This window comes from Galeopterus variegatus, unplaced genomic scaffold, assembly GCF_000696425.1.
Source record: "Galeopterus variegatus unplaced genomic scaffold, G_variegatus-3.0.2 Scaffold502, whole genome shotgun sequence".
Taxonomy (NCBI): domain Eukaryota; kingdom Metazoa; phylum Chordata; class Mammalia; order Dermoptera; family Cynocephalidae; genus Galeopterus; species Galeopterus variegatus.
This window is the reverse complement of record NW_007726613.1, coordinates 132,359-147,768: the sequence shown is the minus strand read 5'-3', so window position 1 is coordinate 147,768 and position 15,410 is coordinate 132,359. Positions and strand designations below refer to the sequence as shown.

Here is a 15,410-nt window from a genome sequence, read left to right as displayed (position 1 = left end):
ACCGCGCTCAACCAGTGAGCGGGAACCAGTCTCCACATGGGATCTGAACCCTCGGCAGGAGTGCCGCAGCGCTCCCAAGCGGCGCACTCTCCAGTGCGCCACCGGGCCGGCCCTAAATACATTTTCGACTTACTATATTTTCCATTTCCAGTGGGTTTACTGGGATGTAACCCCATCACAAGTTGAGAAGCATCTGTGTATTTGTTTTCTTATTTATTACCCGTCCCTCCTATTAGTCTACAACCTTCATAGGACCTTCCCTGTTCACTGTCATCTCCCCAGTGTATGGCACATGGTAGCAGCTCAACAAATATCTGTTGGATAAACAGTGGTGGTGCAGGAAACTTGGAGAGGAGGGTATGAACTCCCATACTCTTTCTCCAGGGCTTTCTCACTGGGCCTCTGACTTAATTCCTCCTCTCAACATAAGGGAGGCTGAGAAGAGGATAGGGATCTAGTGAGTAGGGAAGTCACTGAATGAGGCTACTGCCAAGGCATGGGAAATGTCTATCCATTGTGTGACTAGTAAGCACAATTACTTGTAGGTTCATGTAGGTGCCTTTTTTTCCCCCTTACTGCCCTCCTTAGTTTTTTGTGAATTTTCTTTCTCAACAGTCGAGCCTTCTAAAGAAGGTTCACAGGGGAAATGGATTCTATTTGGTCCTTACTTGGGCTGGAGAAAAAAAACAGGTAAAACCTCACAAAGAAGTCTGGGAACCACTTGCATAGCTGACCCTTCATGCTTGGAAAACTTCCCACATTTGAACAATTCTCAAACCTTCAGGGATTTTGCTGCTCAGCTTGGCTCTTGCCTCATAACTGCCCCTGTTTGTTCACCATGACTGTATGTCCTCAGTCGCATTAGTTTCAGTATTGCTCTCACCCTCCATATCCATGACCCTATATCAGCTGCCTCTGAACACTTACTACCTGCCAGGCTCTGCACTCAGTGCTTTACATGCATTATCTCACTAACACCACTATCCTGAAAAATGAGGACTGCTAGCCACATCTTACAGAATAGGGAACTGAGGCCCAGAAGAGCAAAGCAGCTTGCCAAGAGTCATATGGTCAGTTAGTGTCAGGCTGCAGTCTCTGGAGGAAAATCTCTTGCAGGTGACCATCCCCCACTGTGGCTCTGCCCATATTCTTCACCTCCCCACCCCCTACCCCTGGTCTCAGTGTCAGCCAGTGCCCACTCACCATGCTGGGTGACAAAACTGATGCAGGCATCCACTATGATGGGAATGTCACCCCGGCTCATCTGCTGCTCCTGCAGCCCTGTGCCGCCCCCACCAGCCGCTCCTCCAATGGCTGCATTCCACGCTAAGAAGTCCAGCCGGCCTTCCCCCTGAAGATACAGGGTCCTGAGACCCAAGAGGCCTGAGTCAGAGCTAGCTCCAAAGGGTCCTCCGACTGAGAGGCCGAGGGGCACAGGGACCAGACTTCCCAGAGTCACCAGCAGGGGGCAGCAACACCCAACCTAGCTGGTCTCTGAACTGGGGAAGCAACTTTGAGAAAGTGGGCAGTGGCACAGCAGGCCAGGGTAGAGGGTGATGGGCTCTAGAAAGGGGAACCCGGGGTCAGGAGTAGGAGCAGCACTTACCTTCCGGTATCCACCAGGACCAAATGCTCCTTCTTGTCTGGGGTGTCAGCTGCAGAGACCACACCTAGGAGGGGAATCACTGGACATTAACACCACCATTATCATCATCATCATCATAGTGACTACTATTTATTAGGTGCTTAAGGTATGTAGGTGACAAGCTAGAAGACTTACAAACAATGCTCCATGAAATCCCATAAGTTATGTACTATTATCCCCCATTTTACAGGTGACACATTAAAGCCCAGAAAGGTTAAGTAACTTGCCTCATATTACTTGCTATAAAATGGCAAAGCTGAGCTTGAACTCAGGTCTCTTGTCTCCAAAGTCCAAAAACATTATCCTACACTGTCCCTCTTTTAGGAGGAAGGAGAGCAGTGAGGTTACCCAGTCCCCTCTCCCAGTCTCCAACTAACAAGTGACTCCAAATAATAACAATAACATTTATAACACATAGTACTTATTGAGCACTATAAGATGCCTCCCGCCAGGCTCTGTCATAAGTGCTTTATATGCATTACCTTATTTGAACTTCACTACAACTGTCTGAGGAGGGTCTTGTTATTTTGCTCATTTTAAAGATGAGAAAACTAAGGCAGAAAGGCTAGTAACTTGTCCAAGGGCACATAGCTAGGAAGTGATGGAGGTAGGGTCTAAATCTGGGCAGTATGACTTCAGAACTTGTGCCTGAAGCCACTATATTCTGCTGTTTCCCATAGGGACCTCCAAATAAAATAGGTCCACTCCCATCCACCCCCATGGCCACCCTCATCCCTGTCACCACCCCGGCTTACTGATCTCCTGTAGCCGCCGTAGATGCACCATGTCCTCGGGAGCTGGGGGGTCAGGGCCCGGTGCTGGACACAGGAAGAGGTGGTCACCACGAAGGAGGCCAAACCCTGACAGCCAGAGGCCAGGGGCCAGTGCTGTGTGGGAGGGGGACCGCAGCCACAGGCGGCCCAGCCGCAGCAGCCCAGGGCCCAGTAGCTGGTGACAGCTCAGTGGGGAGAACCACTGCAGAGGCAGGGGAGGGTGGGGAGAGAGCAGCATGGGGAAAGAGATGAGACATGAGACAGAGAAATGAGAATGAGAGGAAGAGGGAGAAGCAGGGACAGACATGAGAAGAAAGCAGAAGAGAAAGGAATGAAAAGTAATAGGGAGAGAGTAAAGGAGAAACCCAAGGAGGAGACATGAGATAGATGGAGAAAGACAGGAAAGAAATTCAATTCAATTCAATTTGTTCCAGCCAACACTAAGAATACCCCTGCATGACAGCCTTGTGCCCTTAATTGGGGTGTGGGGGTAAGAAAGAATGAGTAGCCAAGATGCCATAACTGAGGAGTCAGGATGCCCTGGGAAGTTCCACCACCCCAGGGGCCTGGGAAGAGGCTTCATGGAGGAAGGGGTGTTTGAGGATGACCTCAAAGCAGTGATTCTCAGTTCTCAAACTACCAGTGGTAAAGGACCAGGGTTTTTTTCCTTTTTTTTTTTTTTTTTTGAAGTTCCAATTTTTCACTAACCAATACTTTCATTAAAAACTATAAAAATGAGTTGTTATGAAAAAACAAAGACATACAAGTCCTTAATTTTTATAATTACATTGAATACATAAAATTACTCTGTCAAATTGCTATAAAAGATTCTAAATGCTTACTCTCAAGTTCTGTGCTTATCCTGTCATGGACCATAACAAATATTCCATGGCCCAGTACGGTGTGACAGTCTTCAGAACACAACTTTAGGCAGCACTGCCTTAAAGGATGGGCTCGATTTTTGGAAGGCATAGATACTAATAAGAGGAGACTCAGACCTAGTTTGGAGGGGAGGGTGGGGAGAGAGCAGCATGGGGAAAGAGATGAGACATGAGACAGAGAAATGAGAATGAGAGGAAGAGGGAGAAGCAGGGACAGACATGAGAAGAAAGCAGAAGAGAAAGGAATGAAAAGTAATAGGGAGAGAGTAAAGGAGAAACCCAAGGAGGAGACATGAGATAGATGGAGAAAGACAGGAAAGAAATTCAATTCAATTCAATTTGTTCCAGCCAACACTAAGAATACCCCTGCATGACAGCCTTGTGCCCTTAATTGGGGTGTGGGGGTAAGAAAGAATGAGTAGCCAAGATGCCATAACTGAGGAGTCAGGATGCCCTGGGAAGTTCCACCACCCCAGGGGCCTGGGAAGAGGCTTCATGGAGGAAGGGGTGTTTGAGGATGACCTCAAAGCAGTGATTCTCAGTTCTCAAACTACCAGTGGTAAAGGACCAGGGTTTTTTTCCTTTTTTTTTTTTTTTTTTGAAGTTCCAATTTTTCACTAACCAATACTTTCATTAAAAACTATAAAAATGAGTTGTTATGAAAAAACAAAGACATACAAGTCCTTAATTTTTATAATTACATTGAATACATAAAATTACTCTGTCAAATTGCTATAAAAGATTCTAAATGCTTACTCTCAAGTTCTGTGCTTATCCTGTCATGGACCATAACAAATATTCCATGGCCCAGTACGGTGTGACAGTCTTCAGAACACAACTTTAGGTAGCACTGCCTTAAAGGATGGGCTCGATTTTTGGAAGGCATAGATACTAATAAGAGGAGACTCAGACCTAGTTTGGAAGGACAGACAGAGCCCTGAGAGGATACGGAGACAATGTTGTTCGTGTGAGGATTTCTAGGAGGACTGGAAAAGTGGGGTCAGAAGCCAGAGGAGTTGAGCATTTCCTACAGAGGGGTGTCGGATGCTGCAGAGATGCCTTTGAGGGGGCCAGAGGTAGCCCTTGGACTTTGGGAATGGGAAGCCACTGGTGACCTGCAGGGTAGCGGCTCAGGGGAACACAGGCAGAGAAGGGCAGCTGTGAGGGGTTAAGGAAGAACTGCAGGCTGCACACGACACTCTGAGCAGTTGTCAGGAGAAGGAGGGAGCCAGGGTGAAAAGTTGAAGATGGAGCAGAGCTTAGGGCAAAGCTGTTTTAGGATGGGAGAGATTGTCGTCCTCGTCATCACCACCACCATCATTATTATTTCAAAACCCACATATTGAGGGCTTGCAGTGTGTGGGCCTCACATGTCACTTAATCCTCAACCCCAGGGGGTGAGTCTTTTACACCCACTCTACAGATGTGGAAAAGCTCATCAGGCTGTGAGGTGTACGACTCAAATCCCAGGATGTCTGACTCCAGGGCCTGAAATTTTAATTCCGGGAATGGGGTACAGGATGGAGATTGGCTTGTCTAGGAATGGAGAAGCTGGGACATAGAAGGGAACTTTGCCTCTGGGCCTGCTGGGGGACTGGGGGCAGGGGGAGGGGAGGGGAGTCAGAGGCAGCTTCTCTGTGGGAAAAGGCCATGGCACAGTGAGGTTGGGGCATGAGCTTTGGAGACAGAGGCCTGATTTTAGTCCTGTGCCTTGCTGCCTCCTAGCTTCGTGACATTCACCAAGTGACTTCATAACCTCTGAGACTCAGTTTCCTTATGTCTAAAATATTAATAATCCTTACCTCTGAGGGCTGTTGGGAAAATTAAATAAGATATTGAGGTGGACAGTGCTTAACACAGGGCCTGACACAGAATAAGTACTCAGTCAACGTCAGGTGTTAGTGGAAGTGGCTACAGGAGTAAGAGAGGACAGGATGGGGGCAGGTGGGGACAGGAAAACCATAAGTTGTTGTGGAGGGGTCTCGGCCATCTCACTCTGCCCAAGGCACTGGTCCAGGACTCCAGACTGTCAGCTCCATCTGTGCCAAAATGCTGGATCCTCCCACCAGTGAGGATGAGCTCAAAAGAAAAGGGGAACCTGGAGAGAAAATGACATCAGGGAGGAGAATGGGGGCTGTCAGGCTGGGGATCAGGAAAAGAAAGGGGGAGCTCCATGAGCCCAGGGGGGCTGTTACCTGTCAAGGTCACTTGGGTCAGTGGGTGGGGGACTCACACCCAGACATACAACATCCTGGGGCTGGATGAGGCTGAGGGGTTCAGGGCTGCTTTCTGATGCAAACATTTCCAGAGCTGCTCCCAGCACACACCACAGGCGGGGAGGAGCTAAAGGGGAAAGAAATGGTCAGCTGTGCTGCCCCCACAGTCATAGTTCCCATTTACCAGATATATATTCTATGCCAAGCCTTTTACCTATTTATAATCCTATGTGATCTGTGCAATAACCCTGTGAGGTGGGTATTATATTCAGTCCTGTTTTGCAAATGGAAAAACTGTGGCTCAGAGTTTGAGTAGCTTGCTCAAGTCACAGGGAGGAAGTAGCAGAGCTGGGATTTGACCCAGTCTGACCTCAGAGCAGAGGCTCTTAACTCTCACCCAATGCTGCCACCTGGCATGGTCCAGCTCTCGTCCCGGCACCCCAGCCCATGCCAGGGTGTGGCCTCACTTTCCCATCCCATCCCTCTCCTCTGTGTCCCTCTGCAGTACACTCACACCCGTCCTACTTCTGCCCCTGTCTCCTCCCGTCCCTTGGCTCCTCCTCACCATCTCGGCCCCTGCGAGGGGGTGGGGGTCCAGCTTTGTTGCTGATGGGACCACAGTACAGGAAGCTGCTGTAAGTGGCAGGCACCACCACCTCATTGTACACACCGGGGGAGGAGTCTACAAGTGGAAGAAGTGATCAAGTTAGACCAGTGCAATAGGATCGCCTGACTCCCTTTGGGAAAGGGATCGAATGAAGGGAGACAATGAGAGCCAACTCTACCGGCAGCGTGGCCAAGCAGAACCCAATGCAGCTGGACCTCTCACTACCCAGACTAGAATAGAGGGTGGAAGGGGGTGATGAGACAGGGAGGCCTCTAGCCCAGCCCTTGCCCACTGCCTCTCCTCACCAGACAGCCAATCAGGCAGTAAGCTCCTGGTAGGGACCTCAGAGCACAGGCCATCCTGTGAGTGTCTTGGTCCCTCTGGCTTGACCAATGGAGGCCAGCATCATTAAGCCGACCACTTCTTTGAAAGATCAGACTGTCCCCAGGGAGATGAGACCTGACCTATTTGTTGACTCTGTCAGGGGTGAACCAGCACCTGGAACATCCAGACCCAGTCCAGGCCATGACCATCATCAGTCATCTCATGACACCAGGAAATAGGCCCTGGAGGATCTGAGGGGTTGGGAAACTGCCCAGGCTGCACTACTGTGCTGGGCCAGATGATGGGGTAATTGGGGCCCCCTGGGAGAACCAAATCACAGACTGGGGGTGAGAGTTCCTGGGGGGAGAGAGAAGAGACACTTGAGGGGATGACCTTGGGGAAGGAGGCCAGGGAAGCTGCCATCAAGGGCCGAAGGGGACCAGGGCTCCTCGCCCTCAGAGGCCTCAACACAGAGGAGCTGGGTCATGTTCTTCAGCAGGTTGGGTCCTGCCACAGCTGCACACAGTGCCTGCAGGGAGGGATGGGCCTCTGTCAGCTCCCAAACCCAACCGAGAGCCCTGGAGACAGTCCTCCGATCACCCAAAACAGCCCCCACCACCCAAGTGTAGGCATTCCAACTCAGAGACTGCTTCCCCTCCCGCCTCTCCCAGATCAGCTCCAACCTGTCCCTCCTACCTGGAGAAGCTGGCTATGATCAGGATACTGAGGGTGGGGCTTCCGGAACAGACCCAACCGGTACTTTCGGGAGATGAACTCTCCCCGGGGGCCAGGAGTCGAATCTGGATGCAGCCCCTCACCTGGGGGTAGAGCTCCTGCCCAGAAGCGGTTGGCACGATCATTTCCCAAGACAATGAACAACTGTAGGAAGACAAGGGACAGAGGTGAGTGACAGAAACTTGAGTCCCCAGACACTCCAGACCTGTCCCCAAGCTGGGCCAAGGCTTATTTTTGGATGCTCCCCCTGAATCCTTCCCACCTTCTCCCTCTTCAGACCTCACCTGCACTATCTCATTACTCCAGACACTTGTGTCCAGCTTCAGGCTTTGCACCTTGGAGATCCCAGATCCCAGGGCCCGGTGCTGACCTGTTAGGGTGTGAGAAGCATATGGTATGGGTAATCTGAGCCCTCCGACCCAGCCCCCATCCCACTTCCCATGTGGGCTTGAGGCCCCAGCCCTCACCTGCACACAGTTTGCAGATGACCACCCCCAGGTTGACAGCAGCCCAGTCTGGGCGGGAGGCCCCACAGTCTGCACAGTGCCGGTTTGCCCGATTGGACCAGATCTTCTCAGCCACCTCGTAGTCAGACAGGGTCTCAGTTACGGCTTCCTGCAGAGCCGCTGCCCAGCTCTGCCGAGCCCCCCCAGACTCTGCTGTGAAGCTAAGGGGGTGGATAGCCAAGCCATGGGCATGGACGCCCCCCTCCCGCCATGTCCCATCCCACTGGCCATTCCTGCAGGACATCACAGGCCATGTCTGGGCCAGCCCAGACCCTCCTGACATCTCTACCCTGCTCACTGACTCTTATCAGTGTGTATCCACTGACATCCTACTGAGGAGCCCTCCGGTCCTCTGCACCCTGTGCCTTCCCCAAAAGTCCCTCAGCCTTGCCTCCCACCAGTCTGAGCCCCACCTGAAGCAGCGATGGGGTGTGAGCAGGTCAAAGCTTCGACTCTTGGTCTCCCGGACACTGCAACCTTGCAGTTCAATGAAGCAGATCCCGATGCCCAAAGAGAAAGCCTGGTGGGGTGGGGGGTGGGCACCATGAGGTGGCAGAATAAACTAGGCCAGGCCCCTCAGCCCTGGCCCCGTGCTCCTCACCTGCTCACTCTTGTACAGTGCCAGCTCTCCAGGGCTCAAGGCAGCAAACACCTTGGCCTTGTGTCCGCGCAGCTCCAGCATACCTGTGCGGAGAGGTCGGGGCGGCTGGGGAGGCCGGGGGTGACCCAGGAGGCGCTGCTCCTTCAGAGAGGATTGCAGCATGGAACACCACATGTCGCGCTGAGCTGGTGGGGGACAGGAAGCAGGTCAGTGGGCTGTGTACATACACAGCCTCCCTGTCTCCTGCCCTGACCCAGTGGACCTTGGCCCTTACCCTCACTCTCTGTGCGGAATACGAACACCCTCTGGCCAGTGATGACCTGGAATTTGTTGTCCTTGCTGCTGCGGGTCATCTCAATGGCAGTCAGAGGGATCACGCCCTTGGGGAAGGGGTCCTGGGGAGAGAGCCCAGTGACCCATAGGGATAGGAACTGAGCCATGTGCACTGACTCCTGGGTCTAGCACCAGCTGTCATGAGATCAGCACTCAAATTACACACAGTGGGTACAGCCGCAAAGCCAGCAACTTTAAATGCTGACATCAATCATGTGGTGACCACCCCCTCACCATGGGTTTCCCTCCTTGCAGTCCTGAGCCTCTCTCAGCCCTTCCTCTCCTTCACCCCAGTCTCCATGTGGCATCTCCCAGTCCCCTACCTTGTCACTGCCGAAGTACATCAGGCTCCTCCCATTGAACTGCACAAAGCGCTTCTGGAAGACATAGTTTCTGAAGAGGGAAGGAGCCAAGATCAGTGAGTGTTCAAGGTTTAATGGGGTGAGGAAGATCATGGCGTCTGGAGGCACTTGGGACCTGCTCCCCCCACCTCCCAGCCTCTTTCCTTTCCCTTCCCTTCCCAGCAACCCCACCCCTGAGGGGAGAGCTTGTCTAGCCAGCCAGTGAGCAGGGGTGTGGGGCGGTCTGCCATGGAGGAGAAGCTGGCATAGGGTGAAATGAGGTCATCACTGGTCTCGATGTCCAGGGTGGGCAGTGAGAGGATGGAGTCTCCAGGTAGCTCAAGGCTGGTATAGCCAGCATCCTCCCGTGCCTCCAGATCCTGCCTGCTGAGCCTTCTGGGGACAAGACAAAGAGGGACACACATTAGACCCAGTACCTGGACACCGTCTTTGTAATTTCTCCACCTCCACCCACAGCATCTCATAGAATGCCTGGCAGGTACTGGATCTGCTTTTCAAACAGGGGAATAGGAAGGATGGGAACCCAGAAGATTAGTGTGAAGCTTCTTCCCTGAGAATGCTTGGAATTTTTATTGGAAAATTTTCAGTCCCTCTCCTCTGCCATTAGTATTATTTGCGTGGAGAAGTTGGGAAGGGCTGTGTAGATGGCTACCTGACATGGTTGCTCATATCTAATCAATTATTGGTTCTTTCTCAAAAAAGTTCTTGACCTTCGCTCCCTGGACCAAATTCCCATCAGCTCTCACTAGCATGATGCAAACTGCCTAACGGGTCGCCTGCTTTCACTCCTGCCCTCCTTCCCAAATCCATTCTCCCACAGCCACCAGGTTGTTCTTTTAAAAATGCACATGACACCATTTCACTCCCCTGCATGAAACACTTCAATGATATCCCATTTGCACTTGGACTAAACCCAAATTCTTTACTGTGGGCTGCAAGGACTCGTACGGTGAGACCCATAGCTACTCCCCTGAGCTCATCTGTGTCACTCCCACCCTTGTTTGCTACAGTCCAGCCACATGCTCTGCCCTCTTCCAGAGCCTTTGCACATGCTGTTCTCTCTGCCTACAACATGCTTCCTTCCATCTTTCCCTGGGCTGCTTTTTCTCAGCCTTCAGGTCTTTGCTTGTGTCTTCTTCACAGAGAGGCCTTCCTTGACCATCAGAGTAGATTCCTCTATTATTCTCTATCACTTTCCAGTGGTTCTCAACCTAAACAGCTCAAAATCACTTGAGAAACTTTAAAAAAATATCAGCAAATGAGCTCCATACCAGACACTTAAATTTGAATCTCTGGGAGTGGGGCCCAGGCACCTGTAGTTTTAGAGGTTGCCCAGGCTATAGTACAGGTAAGGTTGAGAACCGCTGCTCTATTTGATTTGTTTCCTACTTCGCTGAGAAATTGAAGCAATCAGACAAGAACCCTCACAGACTCCTAGCACCTCATCTACCCAATTCACACACATACTCTGCCTTCCTCCTGTGTCTATAATAAAAGTTTCCTACTTCGCTGAGAAATTGAAGCAATCAGACAAGAACCCTCACAGACTCCTAGCACCACATCTACCCAATTCACACACATACTCTGCCTTCCTCCTGTGTCTATAATAAACACCTCTGTCTAAAGCCAGGCCCTCCTCTGTGCACTTGATCCTATTCTCTCACCTACGCAAACACATTGCTTCGGACCCCGCCCCCCTTTCCCCTACATAGCTAATTGTCCCTCCCTACCAGGTCATTTCTATTCAACTACAAACATACATCCCATCCTATAAAAAACCCTTTTCTTGACTCTACTTTCACTATTAACAGTCACTTTAACTCTCCACTCTTCTTTGCAAAAAAACTCAAAAACACAGTGTATATGTTTCTAACTCCTCTCCTTCCATTCTCTCTCGAAATCCACTCTGATCAGCCTTTCACCCCCACCACTCCAAGACTGCACTTGTCAAGATCCCCAGTGACCTCCACATTGCCAACTCCAGAGGTCGATTCTCAGTCCTGTCTTACTCAGCAGCACATGACACGGTTGTCCTCTCCTTCATCCTTTACTTGGCTCCTATGACATCAAATTCTCCTGGTTTTCTTTCTACTTTACCAGCCATTTCTTTTCTGTCTGTTTTGCTCATTCTTCCTCTCCTCCCAAACCTCTCGATATGGGAGTGCCCCAGAGCTGTGATCTTGGTCTTCTTCTCCATCTACACTCACTCACAGCTACATACCCACCCAAATGCTGACAATCCCAAATTTAGATCTCCAGCTCAGACCTCTCACGCAGACTCTAGACTGGCATATCCAATGGTCTGTGTGGATGTATTACACCTCAAATCCAACACACACAAAACTGAACTCCTGGTCTACCCCCCACCCCCACCTGCACAGTCTGCCCCACTCCAGAACATCGCAGCTCCAGGAACTTTCAGTTGCTCAGAACAGTGCTGTCCAACAGAAGTCAACGCAAGCCACATATGTAATTTTAAGTTTTCTAATAGCCACATAAAACAAAAATTTAAAAGAAACCGGTGAAATTAACTTTAATATTTTATTTAACCCAATATGTTCATAACATTAACATTTTAGTATGTAATCAATATAAAAATTACTAAGATAATTTATATCTCTATCTGTTATATTCATCCAGTATTGCTTTTTTTGTACTAAGTTTTCAAAATCTAGTAGGTACCTTACATTTACAACACATCTCAGTTCAGACTAGTCATAGTTCATATGCTCAGTAGTCACATGTGGCTAGCGGCTACCATGCTGAATGGCACGGGCTCAGCCCAAAGTCCTCAAAGTCATTCTTGACTGCTCTTTTTCTCTCACACTCCACGTTAATTTGGCAGTTTGCCTTCAAAACATAGCCATTTCTCATCATCTCTACCATACTCTGAAATCTCTCACCTAGATGACTACAGTAACCCCCTAACTGTTCTCTTAGTTCTGCTTTTGTCCCCTACAGACCACAGAGCAACCAGAGGGATCCTTTTAAAATGTGACTCAAGACTGGCTGGTTAGCTCACTTGGTTAGAGTGTGGTGTTATAACACCAAGGTCAAGGGTTCAGATCCCTGTACCAAACAGCCACCAAAATAAATGAATAAAATGTGAGTCAAAACCTCTCCAACGTCTTCCCATTTCACTTTGAGTAAAAGTGAAAGTCCCTACAAGGTCCTACCTGATCTAGCCCCTTTTACTTTTCTGACATCATCTCCTACCACTGCTCCGACCCTGGCCCATCTGCCCACTGCTCCTGGATCCTCTGGTTACAAGCCCTCTTTGAAGCCTCTGTTCTGGCCACTCCCCCTGCCTGGGATACTCTTCCCGCAGATAGCTTTATTGCTAACTCCCTCACCTTCTTCAAGTTTTTGCTCAAATGTCACCTTCTCTTGGGGGAATGGGGGGTGGTGGCAGCTGGCCAGTTCAGGGATACGAACCTGTGACCTTGGTGTTATAAAGCTGAACTCTAACCAACTGAGCTATCAAATGTCATCTTCTTAATGCTCCAATAACTCTTAATGAAAAACTGCAGTCCCCCTACATTATCCCCAAGCCCTCTTCCCCTGCTTTATTTTTTCCATGGTATTCAATACCTTTTAACATACTATATAACTTATTATGTTTATTAATTGACTATCTCCTCACAAGGGCAGGGATTTCTATGTACACTGATGAATCCCAGGCATCAACATCTGCCATGTGATAGTTGCTCAACAAGTATTTGTTGAATGGAAAGATGAAAAACATTACTCCCAATTTTTAATTCTATATCAATTTATTTGTCTACTTGTTCTATTTCCTGTCTGCCCCACTGGGTCTGTTATATTCCTCCTGCATCTTGGGTGCCTAGCTGGCACACAGTGGACACTCAATGCACATTTGATGAATAACTGCACATGTGGCCACCACCAGCTCAACTGCTCCTCGAGTTTCCTCTCTCCTCCCATCACTACCCTACTGAGTACTCACCTGTGTTCAGCCCCATCCTGACAGACACCTCTGCCTTCTCTTCTGTCAGGGGCCCCTGGAGCCCCCACAGGCTGGACCCCATAGTACAGGCAACCAGGATCCATGATGTGCACTGCCAGCAGGAAGAGAGAGGAAGACAAAGGGAAGAGGAGATCGGGGGGGAGTGTCTGAAGTCCTGAAGGGCGCTATCCCTCTCATCCCAACCCATGATAACCCACCTACCTGTGCCTGTTGTGGGCCTGAGGGCAGGGGTGGGGGCAGCTGTCTGGGAGCTGTCTGGGGCCCTGAAGAGAAATGTCTATTGGTTACTAGAGGGAAAAGAGCAAGGACAAGCCTTCACGCCCTGCTCCCCCATCCCCCTCACCCCCAGCATCAGATTCCTAGGGAGCCAACCCCACTCACGTGTCCTGAGCTGCCTGTGTTCCATCTCTTAAGTCCAGGCCAAAGTAGATGGCATTGGGCACCATCTCCACAGTATTCAGGGCTGAAGGCTGCTCAGAGGAGGACGTCGGGGGAGGAGGGGACCTCGGTCTGGACTCTGGGCTCCTGGACACTTCTGGTCCCGAGAGGGCTGGGCTCAGCCCAGGCCTCTGGGTGGTGGCAGGGCCACTGAGGCCACCAAACACTGTCCTGGGCTTGGGCACAGGCTTGGGGGGCTGGGCTTGGGGGACTGGGCTGGGGGATGGCTCCATGGTACTTTCCAATTTGGGATCCAGGGAGCCCTCTGCAATGCCTGCCTGCAGGAGGCGCAGAATGCGCTTCCGGTGCCCTGTGGCGCTGATGCCCAACTGCCTCAGCTCCTCGTGGCCCAGGCCCCGGGCTGCACCCGCTGTAGCCAGGCCATGCTGCCGGAACGTGTCTGCATACTGCTCCAGGTGCACCGTGGCCAGCCACACAGAGATGTCCAGGTCCTGAGGGGCAGCCATGGGGGCTCAGGCCATTGCTGGGGGGAGGGGCAGGGTGAAGGGAGGGCTCAGGCTGAGATTTCCCCTCCCTGCTCCAAAGTCTGAGGCCTGGACAAGGGGTACCAGCCTTCAGTCTTCCTCCAAAGAAAAATGCCTAAAAGCCTGCAATCTGGAGGTAGAGCCATCCCACAACATCAGAAAGAGCTCTTTTATTACAGGAGAGTCCCTTCATTTGCAGTTGAGGAAACTGAGGCCTAGAGAGGGGAAGGAACTTCCCCCAGGCTCACAGCAAGTTGGTGTTAGTGCTGGCCCCCAAGCTCCTGCTTCCCTGGGTCTGGGTCAAATCTCTGCCCTTATCTTACTGCACACTCAACTGATTAAGAATGGGACAAGATACTAGGGATGGGCAGGGAGGGGGCAAATGACATGGCTAGATCCAGCTGTGGCATAGGTGGGGAGAGGGGCAGGCTAGGTGGGAGGAAGGAGGTGCAGACCCCACTCCCACTGGTTTCCAGAGCATGAGGTACAGGTTTACCATCCTAATTCTGGTTGTTCCCAGTTCCTCCTCCCCTTCCACCTATTGTCTCTGCTCAGACTTCCTTCCTGGCCCTCCAGCCCTGGCCACCCCCACATCCTGCCTGCCTTGGTCAGGCTGCCCAGAGAGTCCTAACCAATCCCAACATGCGGGTTTCCGACCGGGTCCTGGCCCTGGGTATAGGCCTCTTGAGGATTAGGGATGGGGTGGAGAACACAGCCAGAGACATCAGGGGCGAAAGACCAGGGGTACTCAGGGTCTTCACTCTACCCACCTGCAGCACATTGACAGGCGTGCGCGCACACACCCTGTAGGGGCTCAGGCCGTGTGAAATGACATCCCCCCTACCTCTACTTTCTCCAAGCCTTCCTTTTCTGAGCCTGCCTTTCCCCTGCCCATGTCCCTGGTCTCTGAAGCTCTGTTGCACTTGGTTATCCTGACCCTGACCCTGGCCCCCCTAGACCTATCTCTGATTCTGTCTCCTATGAGTTTTATCTCTGCCTTGTCCCTGTCCCCACCCCACTCCATCTCCACCTCTACCTCTAAATCCATCTTTGTCCCCCTCTCCTTGTCCCACTGAGTTTTAGTCTCTGTCATTAAACTTGCCTTTGCCTCAGTCCCCACTTTTAACTAGGTCTTAAGTTGCATCTGTGTTTCTGGCCGCCTCTGACCCCGGGCCACGGCTGTCTCCCTGTTGCTTTCGGTCCCTAACAAGGACTCCCTCTCGTCCAGGCATTAGTTCTGGCCTCTCTCTGCCTAGGCTCCATTCTCAAGCCAGGGCCCGGGGCTGAGCCTTGGGCCCTGACTCAAGGCCCAATCTCCCGAGTGACTCAAGCCCGGCCCGAGGGCACGGGACTGGGAACCAAGAGGTGCTCGCCACGGGACAGGAGAGGCGGGGGCGGGCCGGGCAGCGCCGAGCAGCTCGGGCTGCGGCGAAGGAGGGGGCAAGGAGGGAGGGGGCAAGGAGGGAGGGGGCAGAAGCCAGGCAACGGGAGGGAGGGGCGGGTCACGGCGGGGAGG

The 15,410-nt window shown here is 51.5% G+C and overlaps 1 protein-coding gene across 1 annotated transcript in view; it reads right to left on the bottom strand.

The window, feature by feature from the left end:
• The window catches only part of ARAP3 (ArfGAP with RhoGAP domain, ankyrin repeat and PH domain 3), a 23,100-nt gene extending 8,868 nt beyond the window's left edge, over positions 1-14,232 (bottom strand). Inside the window, exons 1-18 of the mRNA XM_008569472.1 lie at positions 13,353-14,232; positions 13,173-13,234; positions 12,951-13,062; positions 9,155-9,355; positions 8,945-9,014; positions 8,563-8,683; positions 8,289-8,473; positions 8,101-8,207; positions 7,649-7,848; positions 7,466-7,551; positions 7,143-7,325; positions 6,840-6,975; positions 6,081-6,197; positions 5,495-5,642; positions 5,295-5,397; positions 2,401-2,620; positions 1,607-1,670; positions 1,204-1,367 (exon numbers count right to left, since the gene is read on the bottom strand). Of these exons, the coding sequence (XP_008567694.1) occupies positions 1,204-1,367; positions 1,607-1,670; positions 2,401-2,620; positions 5,295-5,397; positions 5,495-5,642; positions 6,081-6,197; positions 6,840-6,975; positions 7,143-7,325; positions 7,466-7,551; positions 7,649-7,848; positions 8,101-8,207; positions 8,289-8,473; positions 8,563-8,683; positions 8,945-9,014; positions 9,155-9,355; positions 12,951-13,062; positions 13,173-13,234; positions 13,353-13,876 (2,803 nt within the window). The 5' untranslated portion in view covers positions 13,877-14,232. The remainder of the gene's footprint in view (positions 1-1,203; positions 1,368-1,606; positions 1,671-2,400; positions 2,621-5,294; positions 5,398-5,494; positions 5,643-6,080; positions 6,198-6,839; positions 6,976-7,142; positions 7,326-7,465; positions 7,552-7,648; positions 7,849-8,100; positions 8,208-8,288; positions 8,474-8,562; positions 8,684-8,944; positions 9,015-9,154; positions 9,356-12,950; positions 13,063-13,172; positions 13,235-13,352) is intronic.
• Positions 14,233-15,410: the final 1,178 nt, after the last annotated feature.